Genomic DNA, 14229 nt, shown 5'->3' with positions numbered 1-14229 from the left:
GCAACGAAAAGCATATTGAGTGTATGAGCATCAGTAAGGATAGATCGCTACACGAATAGAGAAATGGCAGATATGCACCTCATTTATGCAGTGGCTAATTGCAGTGGAACAGCCATTAGGGAACTATGTTGTTCACAGTTTCCCAACAGAAATATGCCTGCTCATACCATGTTCAGACATCTGCATAAACGATTGATCAAAACTGGATGTTTCAAAGCATGAATGAACAATACTAGAGCTGACAGGACAACACAAACTCATAGCTTGGAGGAAGCTGTGCTGTCAGAAATTGAAAATGACCCACAGATGAGTACTCAGAGTATTGTAGCACATTTATGTGCATCTCAATCCAGCATCTGGTACATCTTACGTGAGACAAATAGCATCCGTATTGGCTGCACTGTGTGCAGGCTCTGTCTGCCAGCGATTACCAACAGTGTAATAAATTATCATGATTTGTGACCTGTTTCGCATCTTTAAGTCTCTGCTTTGTGGGCATGTAACGCGACTGGATTGTGTTTGCGACCATATGTTTCTATATGAGTCTTGTTGGTTATCATGTTTCTGACCTACATGTAGATTTTTTGATAATAGTTCTGAATTACACTGTAGTTTCCCAATTATAACCCATTGGTAAGTGCTGAGGAGATCTGGGTGTTTGAAAGGTTATGAAGGAGCACTGAAAAGCAAGTGAGCAATAAAACAAATGTTGACAAATTTGATTACATAAATACTTTTTGGGAAAAAAAAGGGCTGAATGTTCACTTGGTTATATATATATATATATATATTACCAGCACACATCTTTACAAGAATCATCAAATTATCAGTTGACCCTTCTCACAAGTTAGTCCAAGTTGCATATAACTTTATTTTTCTCTTCTAAGGGACTGGGAATTACAATCAGTCTACTATTTTAGAAATATGACCACAAACCCATATTTGCTGTGATATCCAGTGCACCCAAAAAATGTGTTTTTTCAATATATATACTACTGTGTGTATTATTGCAAGAATCTGCACATGTTTTGCAGGTCCATTACCTTAAGTGTTTTGAAAAATCTCTAATTGTCACTATTCTATTTGCATATTGACTGGTTAGCATTAGCAGCACAAATGAAACAAAAGATATCTAAAACTTTTTATGTGCTCTCAGGGCCTACAGATTTCATTCAAAAGCCATTTAATATGTCATCGCTGTAATAGGAGGGCAACACTGAACAAATTTGACGAGGGCAAAAAATAACTAAATAAATAAAACCCCAAAAAAGGAGCAGTCAGCCAAAAGAAGTTGGGAACAATTATTTAAATCATAACTTATAATTAGTTATCTTAATAATTTGATTAAAAATTATGGCATTCTGCATTTAAGTAAAATTTATTTTTCTTCATTCAACAAATATATATATAATTTTCATTACACGTCATAAAATATTTTGAATTTGTGATTATAGATTAAGACAAAATATTTATTGTAATAAAAATTTTGAATTTTCTTTATAACTTTTTGTTCTCATGATTTTTATTCATGTGATAATTTTATCTTATTTTTTCAGTAAACCCACTGCAAAAATTGCGTTTTCAAAATGGTATTTAACTTTTCAGTAGCTTTGAATGAATGGAAATTTGACTTACATAATCTGAAGAACATATATTTCTAGAATAAGCCTCACATCTCAGCTTCAAAACTGCAAATTAGTACCAAATAAAACCAGAGTAAAATAAATATTGCATTTAATCAAACATAAGACATCCTTGATTATATTTTAGGTCAGATTTACTTTCCTTACATTTTAAGATAGAATTTAAGAATTAAATATGAAGGTAAATAGCTATTTGTCTAGTAATGATTCTGAGAAAAAGAATCTTAGTTTATTATTCTTTCTCTAGAATTTCCTTAAAATAAAAACATTGTTAAGCTGCTACTCAAACACAAAGAAAAGTAAGTAAAGGTTAGTTATATAGTTATTTATTTGTTTTCAGGCATGTTAGTAAAATGGATACAGGCTTAAATTGAAATGACTCAGCTAGACTGATTATTATAATTAGTGGTAGTTATGTACATTACTTTCAAGCTATGGCTCAATCCACAAATATTCTATTAAAAATCTTTTCCTATCAAAAATGTGTCAAATTATTAAAAGGTATGTTGTTTTTAAACGAATAGTTTGTTACACTAATGAGAAAGTATTATAATTTAAAATATTAGTTTAACATCTCATGCTTCATGAATCAGCATTAGCTATATCAGAAATCTATTAGTTATATATTTATATCAGTTATGTATTGATATATACAGTAATTATGTTGGTAGTTTATTTTGTAACAGTATAATTATTCTATGCAGTATGATAATCAAATTACTTCCTCTCATTCTGCAGTTTCACTTCCAAAATATCTGTTTACCTTTTTAATTTTAGAGCAAAAATATAGAAGGGAGAGAAGGTCTTTTTTCTATTAGGTATGGTAATTTACCTAATTAATAAAATAATGAATGTTTATATTGCGATCTAATTTAACGATAAGCAGTAATTTTGTATGCAAAAACATTAATGTACATGTTTCACTATAGATGCCATTATGAAGCAATTTTTATTTGCATATAATACATATAAAGGTTACTCAATTTATTTACATAATTAGTACAAGAAAATGTTTTACATAATGCCGTTAGAATTTTTAATGAAATACTTCTGATTTTTTAACATTTATAATACATCAGGATTTCTGATATAGCTAATACTGATTCATGAAGAATAAGATGCTAAACTAGTATTTTAAATTACAATGTCTTTCTCATCAGTGTAATACACTATTCATTTAAAAACAATGTACCTTTTAATATTTTGATACATTTTTGATAGAAAAATTTTTAATAGAATATTTGCTGATTGAGCCATAGCTTGAAAGTTCTTTTTTTTTGGGGGGGGTGCATTGTTGTTTCATACTCTTCTTTCAGGTTTAGATCTTTAATATTATTTTACTAAAACCATCTTCTTATCACTTTTGAGAATAAATTCATCATCATATACATGTCCCAATACAGACATACAACAATTTACATATTGCTATCAGTTTTTACTTTGTACATCAGATACCTATTGATGAAAATGAACTGGAATTACACAATTCATATTTTTCAAATTAAAATCTTTATAATTCTTGCTTTTTACATACAGTGAATTTAATTTTTCATTCTGCTTACATTGTGATAACATTTCATATTGAATACAATAAAATGTTCTCAAGGACTGAAAATCAATTTAAATATTTAATAGTGTATTATAATAAGTAACAGATGCACTTACTCCAAAATCTTCTGCATTTTGAATTGGTGTATCCAAATCTTGAGCCAAATCAAATACAAATAAGTATATTGTTTGTGGTGAGAGAAAAAGCTGTAAAATAAAATGTCATAGAATTAAATTTCTGAAGTAGATAATTTATTTTTAGTGATTTGAATTTTATTTGTATTTATATCAAATAAATGTAATTACAAATAAAATATAAATCTCCAAAAATATAATGTCCACTTCAAGAGCATTATTTATAACCTTACATAATTAACTTTGTTAATAAGACAAGAATTTGGACTATTAAATGCAGATAAATATTGTTTAAATAAAAATAATTTTAAAAAGTAACATTTGAATTATTTTTAAAGCAACCTCAAATTGCAGTTCATAATTATTGCATATTTTGTATACCTGATGTAAAAGAAGATTTTTCCAATGACCACTATAATTCCAGATATTGAAAACTAAAACAACATTATCTGTAATCAGTTTCTCAGTATCCTTTTTCTCCAAAAATAGCTTACATTCAGATTCCTTGAGCATAGCTTCAACTAATTCTACAACACGACTTGGAAGGTCATTAGGAAGATCATCATTATTATTATTGGAAGTGTTTGTAAATTCTTTAGAACTCTAAAAAGAAACATGGGCAATATTTTAACCACTTTTACCAGACTATATCTCTTTCAATATATTCAAAAATTAATCAAAAATCACATATTACTTTAAATAACACAATAACAGTTTGATAAATTTTGAAGAAGCATATCATATTTTTTTCAAAATACACATTTAAAATTTCAAAATAATTTTATAATTAATTAAGGCATTAGAAAATTAAACTATGAAATATGCATAGTAAATTCAAATTTTAAATCCTGATTTTATACTCAGTTTTCACATTTCTCTTTTATTTTTAGACAAACATAAAACATTATTAATTTAAATGTAATAAGAAAATATTACATTTTTAATGCAGGATAACTAAAAGACTCAATTTCTAAAAATTTTGCAACTAAGTAAATTATTTCTGTTTCAAGCATGTAATCTTCATCTGTGACCCTTTCATATTAGCAGATACTTTTCAAAGTCAAATTTCAATGTTTGTAATAGATTGTTTAATAAACATTACACACTTCTTAAAATAATATTGATTCAAAAGTAAAAAATCCTGCTTCTTAAAAGCTATTGCATTAAAATGAAAACAGAAGAGGTGTGCAAATGAAATAGTTTCATTCTTGATGTATCTTACAGTTTGGTTGGCTTTGGTAGCATAAACTGGTATCAAACTCCTAACAAATATACAGCAAATTATTGCTATATTTGGATAGAACTACAATCTTAAGAATTTTTAATTAAATCAGAACTGGAACATAATATTAAAAACTGTGACTTATGTCACTTATCTCACATTAACATCAGCACAAGCCCACGAAATTTTTTGTGGCAAGGAATGCAAGACTGTGCTGTTGTTGGCAAGACCCTTGAGAACCATACAGATGACAGTGTGACTTTACTCAGGTCCGCCCCAATTTTGATGGAGAGCACCCCAGAGGGAGAACGGGTCTGAGGGTCTTGCACCCCTCTTCCCCTACCAACCTCTCAAGAGGACTTTTGGCTCACCACATATTTAGAGTGCCCCTATGCCACACATACACTATAAATTTACAAACATCTATGTCTTCTGCAAAGCTGCCTCAAAACCTCTCACAGGTGCAACAATTTAAATGCCAGCAACTGTAATACAAAGCTGAATAATACAGTCTTAGCCGAGCTAGCAAAACTTAGTTATGTGACCTTGAGACACAGAAACACAAGCTGTCTTACAGTCTAACAACCTCAAATTAAGTCTCAATCTAATTTGCATTCTGGTGAGGAAACAGAAAGAAGAAGTGACAGTTAAGCTCTAAATAATAAAATAACTAGTTATGCAAAATAATAATAACTTTACAATTTTTTGAAAGATAATTCAGTCATTTAAATATCTTCTTTAATGTAACTCTAAGTAAATACCATCTCTATTCCAAAAATACTACTTATATTTCCTCAATGAAAACAAATTCCCTAAATATGAGTACTATATTGATAGTATTTTTTAAACATAAAGGTTAGAAATGTGTAATAATTTTTTTGAAATATTTTTCTAAAGTGAGGCAGTACGTATAAGATGATTACAGTTTCAAAAGAGTATTTTAAATGGAAAAAATATAGCCTTATAACTGAACCAATAAAAAATAGCGTTTTCCCCATTTCCCCACTTCTGAAACCATATCCCACATATGAAGAGCCTCATTTTAAAATTAAAATTACAGGAAAATATTTTAAACTTTCAGAAATTTACTTTATTTCAAACATAGTTATTGTTTTCTCATTGTTGAAAGCTACTGATTGTTTCTTGTAAATAAACATAATACCTTTCAATTATCTACTTCACCTATACTCAAAAGATTCATTTTGCAGTTGGTCTCAATGCATATGGCACATATAAAAGAATTATGAACCCTGGATTCATTTCATATACAAGTAAATATTCTAGACATCGTATTTAAGGAGCTTTTTATAGTTCATGCACTAAATAGAATAATTTCTCTGATTTAACTGACTTCAACTTTCCATTATTTCAACTTAACTTATTCACAAACATGTATTAAGTAATATTTGTAATCTAGCAGAAGTTGACAATAGTATCTCCAATGTTTTTAAATACTCAAAATTATATATTTGGAAAGGAATAATATTCAAAACTATTATTCCTTTCCAAAAACATAAAATGAAAGTTTAAATGTTCAGAAATGTAAATTATGAAAACGCTGAACATCTGAGAAAGGAGCAGAACCACGAATAAAAAAAGTAAATCAGATTGAGGAAGCTCAAATTTCTACAGGAAAATCTATAACTGAAAAAGTACTAACTGATTTCTTAAACATGAAGATTATATTTTAAATTGTAAATACATGAATTTTAATAAAAACTAACATTCCATAAGAGAACATATAACATATATAATGCAGATTAAGACAGCAGCATTTTAAACATATTCTGATATTTTCTGAAAGTTCAATAAAGATTAAACTCGTTTATTAAATGCCTGCTTTTAATACTTAATCAAGAAATAACATGTAAAGAAATAATCTTGGGCAGAGATTTAAAATTGGAATTTTGGAATTAGTTCAGGTTCCTGGCTTGTATATAACAAACAAAGTATCAGAAAAATACATGTACATCATACATGCAAGTCTTTAAGCATTACACTGTTGCTCTAAACATGACATCTAAACTGCTGGAAGATTTAAAAATATAAAATCTAGTTGTAAGGTAACACCAGAAATAATAGCTCTAGATACTATTGATTAAAACTGATAAAAATAAATCAAAGTTCAGCAAAGCATTGTTTTAATTTTTGTAAGAATTATATGTTTTCATGCCCAAAGCCTCTTGAAAGAAAATCTTTCCATATCAATTGCTAAAATTTTCTATCTACTTCACCACAGAAAACATGCTCTGTGGAATTAAAAATTTTACTGAAATGTGTTTTATTTATTTATTTTTTTTCAGTGCCCACTGTGAAAACTTTAGTTTCATATGATTTATCTGTTACAATAGCAGGAGATTATGTATACATAAAAATAAGCAAGATTAAATAATTAATCTCTAACAGTCTCCAAATAAATATACTTTACTTTTAAAAAAATACTTACAACATACCTTAAAAAATATATTTTCTTTAAAAAAGGACTTATGACTAAAGGATTTAAAAAAAAAAAAAAAAAAAAAAAAAAGAGATTTAAGATTTTAAGATCACCAAAAAGGATTTTACCAATTTTTTTTTTTTTTTTTTTAGGGAAAGGATTTTAAGATTCTGCATCTTTTAAAAAAGTATACCTGTTTCCATAGAAGTAGTTTGAGGTAAATATGTCAGATTACCAAATAGATAATTTAATTTAACACATTTTATTGCACCCTTACCCTTCTCCAACTTTTATCACTAACGAAGATGAGAATGCAGTACAGAACCGACACTGCATAGAACTTACAGGCTTTCTGCTTGCACATGATCAACAAAGCAACTCAAAAACTAGTTTCAGTTCTATGCCAGGGTCAGTCTTATGCAATGTTGATCCTATGAATGTACTCCAGACAGTAATAATTTAATTAAATTCTTCCTTTCTTGATTATGTGCTGTGCTCAATTATAATCTTTGGCTACATTGTATAATGCCCATTGCATGCCAGTGCCATTACTATGTTACGTCATGATGGTGTCAACCCTATGGTAGTGTTAAGTATGTGCCCATGACAATTTTGTAAAGATGACAAATGTGTATTAATCCTCTTACTCATTATTATAAAAATTTATATTTCATCATATCAAATACATGCCAGAAGATAGTGCCAGTCTTATGCCATTGTTATTTCTGTGCCAGCGTCAGTTTTTTTACAAAAGCAGAAAATACAAATGAAAATATATGAAAAGAAAATGTTTTAAAATGAAAAAAAAAATGTAATGATTATACAAAATTACAGAAAATACCTTAAATAACGAGTGGATATAATTATGCAGCACAGTGTATGCCAGAAATGGCATATATTATATCCTTCTTCATTCTCATCAATTCATTAGCTGAAAGGTTATTAATACAACAAAAAAAATTCAAAATTAAATTTTCTTTCCACTTAAGAGGATTATTATTAAATCTAAATTATGTCATATAATCAAAAAATATCTTGCATCTATCATCTTTTAATGGAGAATGGAATAACAAGACTTCAGCCTACTGTACTGATATTAAACAATATAATACATAATAATAAATTTATTGAAAATGGACAGCACTTTCAAATAAATGTTTAAATTTTAGGCTATGAACAACGTGTTAAGCTGAAACCCTAATTCTCAGAGAGAGAAAGACTATTGTTAAGGGCGATTATGAGAAGCAAAACTTGCATTTTTCTTTGAATAAATAAACAAGTAAATAGAAAGAACAAGGGATTCACAAAATAATAAAGGACTTGTAGAAGCCTCCCTCCCTCCCATAGTTCACCACTAGTTGTTCAATCAAATTGATAGGATATCAAGCATGATCAACAAATGCTCAGTAACAAAAACATAATTCTGAATTTTTTGCAGCAATGGCTATAAGTATTAGGTGATTCAGAGTTTGAAAGAAGAATGTGTGAAGGAAAATGACAATTATGTGAGAGACAAGTCTGATGAGAGTCATGACAACAACATGAGAGATAAGTCAGCTTTACCATCAGACTTGTCAAATAAATTCAGACAGACAGATCTTCCTCTTAATAGATAAATATTCTTTAAGAAAATTCAGTACTTTTCAATTTCGCTGGTGCAAATCTCGCCAAGCAGACTTTTTTGGTGACAACATACAGTATACAAATGAAAAATGTTAAAAAATGTTAGTTCTAAGAAATTTTTATTTTGAAGGAATAAACATTTTAATATCATTTAAAATTTTGTAAAAAGAAAATAAATAAAGCCGATAAATTTGTAAAAAGACATTAATTTAAGAATTTACTGGATGCTTTCATGGTACAACATCTTGATTCGCCGTTTCATATCTTGTGATCCCAAGTAATCTCATCTCACGTAAACTATGCTACAAAATTCTAATTCTCTCAGTAATTATCTACATTAATTTCAAGTTAAATCTTAATTTGGAATACAAATTTAAATGCAAGAATTATTTCAATTCATATGAATAGCTTACTCACAAATTATGTAAAACAGCAGTGCTTTACTTCGCTGATGCATTCTCATTAGAACTGGTGAATTTAACCCTTTTTGCATTTTCAACTTTGCATTTTCTATATTTTTGCCTTCGGATGAGCAATGTGATTGCATCCTAATTGACTAATTACCGCAAATGGCCTTAGGGTCTAAAATTGAACTATCTGGGTAAAAATTCTATGTAATTGTATGCCAGTATTGAAAGAAACAATCAATATGATAAGAAAAGGCTGCGACTTTTTTTGAAATGAGGCATAATAGGTTACCAGCAAGGATATTCCATTTGGCTTCCGTTGTACCATTTTTGGCGATTTTATCGCTTGCACCGGCAAAATGGAAAAGTATCGAAAATTCTAGAAATTGATTCTTATACTTATGCTTGATAATGTTTCCTCAAACTTTTCAGGTAAAAACTTTCAATTTGTTAAGAAGATTACTACTAATTTAATGAATGAATTAAAAACAGTATCACATATATTCACCCATTCACAACCCAGATGCAAATATATCAAATATTTGAGAGTAGTGCACAAAGAAAGTTGTTATCAAAACTGATTTTAACATGCCAATATATTTCACAGGTATTGTGCAATTAAAATTAGTAATAAATAAGGAATTCCTTAAATAATAAAAAAAATATTATTTTAAATTTAAGTGACGGGCTATCCAATTTGCACCCAAAATGTATAAATAATTAAACAGGCAATCCAAATTATATTGAAAATTTTAAATTTCAAATACCGATAATTGAAGTTATATAAAATTATTACAATCTATTTAAATAGGCTACATCTATAAACTATACAAATACAAAGCATTTTTAAATAATTATGTAAAACAACAACAAGCATTTTATAAAGAACACAAATACGCACTTATTCAATTAAAATATAAAAGCTGAAAAGAATGCATTAGAGAATATTCTGTTGAAATTAAGCAAACTATAGTAATTACAGAGGAATCATCTTGTTTATTCTGCCCTTTAGAAGCTCCAATTTTGGTTAAACTTGACTGCAGTCTAAATGTATTTTTAGTTGTAGGTGTTTTCCGTCTATCATCTTTAATCCTCTTTTTCTGGAGACACATCTCTCGTACAATATTTATAGCAATTGCTTTGAAGTACTCTTCATCAGCTACAATGACTGTAAAAATAATAATTAAAGCATATTAAAATAAATTTTTACTAGTTTTTATTTTATTTATAAATTTTAATTATAAGGCTATAAAAAAAATCAAAATAGCAAGATACAAGAAACAAACTATTTGTTACTTGTATTAAGTAATTTTTATTTTATTAATTATTAATAAAATTATTTGAAAATTCCTTAATAAATATTAAGTATTTTATTAAATAATTTATTATTAAGTAAATTGTTACTTGCATTAAATAGCAAGTTAAACATCTTAAGTATTTGCTCAATTGCTAATTTAAACAACTTAGGTAGATGCAGTAACTTAAACAAAATAATTGTATTAAGTACATATAGTAAGAATTTAGAAATTTATGCCAATAATTAATATAAAAACAGTAGTAATATGTACAGCAAAACAAAATTCAATTAGTAAAACCGATTGCTTAATTTTTTACTTATTAAATCAATAACAACATTCTTGCACAATATACACTTATTAATACGTCCATTTTTCATTGTGTTTTTTTTTTTTATTATTATTATTATTATTTAGCATGTTCTAGTTGAATGTTTAATAAATAATTTCAAAGAATATATTAATAGATATTGTAATAATCCTTTATTCATGCAATAGCACTTTTCCCGTGATTAAAATATCAAGAAAAGATGCAGATTACATTCCAAAACTTCCAAGTTTAACAATTTAAAATATTTACCTTCCTTCTCAATATTTGCTCTAAATTTAAGCTTCAACTTAATTCAAAATAAAATATTTAGTTACACAAATGCAAAACAAAATCTTCATGTATTTAAAACAAAATATTTAATCATTTTTTTATTTGTTCCGATTGATAAAAATCTGTCATTGTTAAATACAGTATAAGAAATATGTTTATAAATACCTTGAGTTGGCTCTTCGTCTTGCTTAATTTCATCATCACAGACACTTATGTTTTCAGTTGGTTGATTATTATTGGCATCTTCTAAGCAAGAGCAAATTTTCTTTTTTACAAGTGTCCATGGCTCTCCATCAGAGATTTCAGATGTCTGACAAAGACAGTTTGTTTCTATTCCCTCGCATTCACTTTCGGATGTATCACTATGGGAGAGAAATTGAAAATTAAATTTAAAAAATGTAGTATTCATGTTCGTATTTACAATAGATCAGTTGAAAATCTAAAACAAAATAAGGTATTTTCTAATTATCTGCATTCTGGATTTGTTGAACCTCTGCTTTTTCACACACTTTTTACACATCTCATATACTTGTTTGAGTGCATGTTGATTTACATGCTTTATATTTAGCTGTCATTTTGCTGAATGTATGCAATGGCTACATAAATGTAAAGGCTGGCCATGTAGGAATTTGTTCATTCATATAAAATATTTTATCTCTTATAATATTATTGTTTTTATTATTATTTATGAAGGCAACAATACCTGTGAAGCACTAACATAATGTTTTTCATGAATTCATTAAGTCATCAATACTCACTGGCAATTTTTTGTGGGGGTGTGGATAATCAGAAAGTACCAAAAATAACAACAGAAAATGAAAAATGGAAGGTGAAAATACAGAATGTAAAAGGTTTCTATCCATATGTGCTATTTTTGTCCATTGTTTTAACAGTCATCAAACGTATAAATTTTAAAGTTGTCCCATTTAAAAAAACTCATTAAGGTTTATCTTCGGTACTTATATATTAATGCAACACCTTGGCACAAAGTGCAAGTTGGTGGTTTTTGTGCCTTTAAAAAAAAAAAAAAAAAAAAAAAAAAAAAAAATACCCAACCTATTGATATTTATTATAAGTCAATAAATATTCACAACATATGAAAAGAAAATGAATTATTAAATAAGGATCACATGATACATTAAAAAATAAGACACTTTTATTCCTCTTCCAATCTTTCTGTATTTTTTTTTCCGTTAATCTTCTCCCCAAGTATGCAGCAATCTGTTTTTGCCTAAAATAACATTGGAGGATTGTGAAGACTCAGCTTCGTGCAATCCTCAATAACAGTGACTATCTAGGAATGCATTTCCTTGTTTCCTTTAGAAAAGTTTTAGCAAGATTCTGTATTCCCACAGAAATTTTACATCAGTTTTACAGCTATTGCTGGCAAATTCCACAAGCTCATATTTTAAAACTAAGCTTAAGGCAAAACAAATATGACATTTTGTCTATAAAAACCGTTTGAACTTAAAATACAGTGAAAATGAATGCATACGAAAATGGCGGCATTGCTTGACTGAAGTGAGTGTTACAAGCATGGTTCCCAGAAGAAAAGTTATGTGCATGGTTGCCAGAGTTTGGTACATTTTGAAAATTTAGCAACTTCTACTAAAGTGGTTGTGTTAATACCTAAGTACATTTTCCCTTTCTTTTCAGTGACCCGCCACTTGGGGTCTAACGTAAAAGTATAAAAATAAAACTAAACTCTAATTTAACTTTAGAATAATAAACGTGGAAGATTGGCCTTATACTAACAGGAAGCGTATGTAGCATAGAGACTGTGAACACTACAATACGTTTAATTTATCAAGAGGATTAAAACCTCTGGCCTGGAAGGCAAACAGCAACTGCGTAACTTCTAAGATAAGCGGCCTGCTTTGACTCAACTGCTTCCTCTCTCTTTCGCTTGGCAAAAGGCCACAACTTAAATACTTGGCATTCGGAAGACAACTTTGCACAAAAACCTTCACGCTTATAATTCTGGCCGGAAGTAGAAAATAAGAAGTGATAGTAAAGATTTAAAATAAAATAAACGTTAGTAAAACTTAAGATCCTTACATACTTCCCGCCAGAGTTAATTAGTTTGAAACTGAGGTCTAAAACGACCTTGTTGAAAACTTTTAGCTCTAGAATCTAACGCGAGGCCAATCTTTTACAAACATAACTTTGCTAGAAACTAGAAATTTAAAAGAAAGAAATTTGTTACAATAGCAGCTAACAAGATATACAACAATCTTTTTTCATCTGTACTGCATCTAAACAGGAGCTTTTATTCAATTCTGGTTCCTTCCAGAGATCTGGAAGGAAAACTAGTTTAATGAAATGTTACACAATGAAATGGCAAGTAACATATACAATTATACTTCTCTTAACATTCTTATTTCATTCATGACTATTTTAATTATCTCTCCCCGTGCTCTCTGACATGTGTTGTAAAAGAACACCAAACACGAATGTGTTTCTGTCTACGTGTGCCACACTTCCTCCTACAATCAAAACACTAACGTGTTAAAATTCAACTTAACGAGACCTCTTAACACACCCTAATTTCAACTCTAAACCCTGAGGTACTACTCTAAAAGTGGCTAACTCTAAAGTGTAGCGTCAGAGAGCCTAACTACATCATTCAACCTTTAACACATATTCGCCATGATTTAGTCTTTACAGTCACACGAATAACAAATTTTTAACATTACTTTCACTTTTACCATATCACGGTATTTCTTAACATTTAAAATAACAGTTCACATTGTATATAAGAACATATCAACATGCTGTTAATTTTACACATTTGAAAACATACCTTAGTAGTACCTTGTTAACTTCTATTCTTTTCAAAGCAAGTGCCAATTCTTTCTACATTGAAATAATACATTTCAAAAAGTCTTTCAGACTAAAACTTCTCTCTTGCTAGAATGTTTTAAATAAAATTTATAAAATAACTTTTTACAATATTTAAGTTTTTACACAACGCTATTATACATCAACTTTAGTTTTACGCGCGAGTAATTGAAAAACCTAATACCAAAATCGGTAACAACTGATTTCTCGCCCTTTTGGCGATAAAGGTAGACCTCGCATGAGGTAAAACTTCTTGAAATCTGCCACTTGCAGTAAGAATGAAAGATTAACTTAAGTTTGCAAAGTAACATAAAATTTTACTTATCTTTGTAATATTCGGACATCCTTTTCTGGGCCCAGTCTTTAAAGGTACTGCAGATAGTAGTTTGATTTATCCTCCTTTTTGTACGGGCTCGCCCTTCAGTGCTTTCCTCTGGAAGCTTCCTTTTTTCACCAGTTCGGCCACCCTTGAATACC

At 28.8% G+C, this 14229-nt stretch overlaps 1 protein-coding gene across 1 annotated transcript in view; it reads right to left on the bottom strand.

Annotated features, from left to right (window-relative positions):
* LOC118181577 (uncharacterized) overlaps positions 1-14229 on the bottom strand; it is a 115117-nt gene that overhangs the window by 44721 nt on the left and 56167 nt on the right. The window contains exons 5-8 of the mRNA XM_085814590.1: positions 11077-11273; positions 9996-10183; positions 3708-3929; positions 3309-3398 (exon numbers count right to left, since the gene is read on the bottom strand). Coding sequence (XP_085670716.1) covers positions 3309-3398; positions 3708-3929; positions 9996-10183; positions 11077-11273 — 697 coding nt within the window. The remainder of the gene's footprint in view (positions 1-3308; positions 3399-3707; positions 3930-9995; positions 10184-11076; positions 11274-14229) is intronic.

This window comes from Stegodyphus dumicola, chromosome 4 (genome assembly GCF_044657685.1).
Source record: "Stegodyphus dumicola isolate Sdum_Otavi_A_Nest chromosome 4, ASM4465768v1".
NCBI classification, from domain to species: Eukaryota; Metazoa; Arthropoda; class Arachnida; order Araneae; family Eresidae; genus Stegodyphus; species Stegodyphus dumicola.
This window is presented reverse-complemented; position numbering and strand designations above follow the sequence as displayed.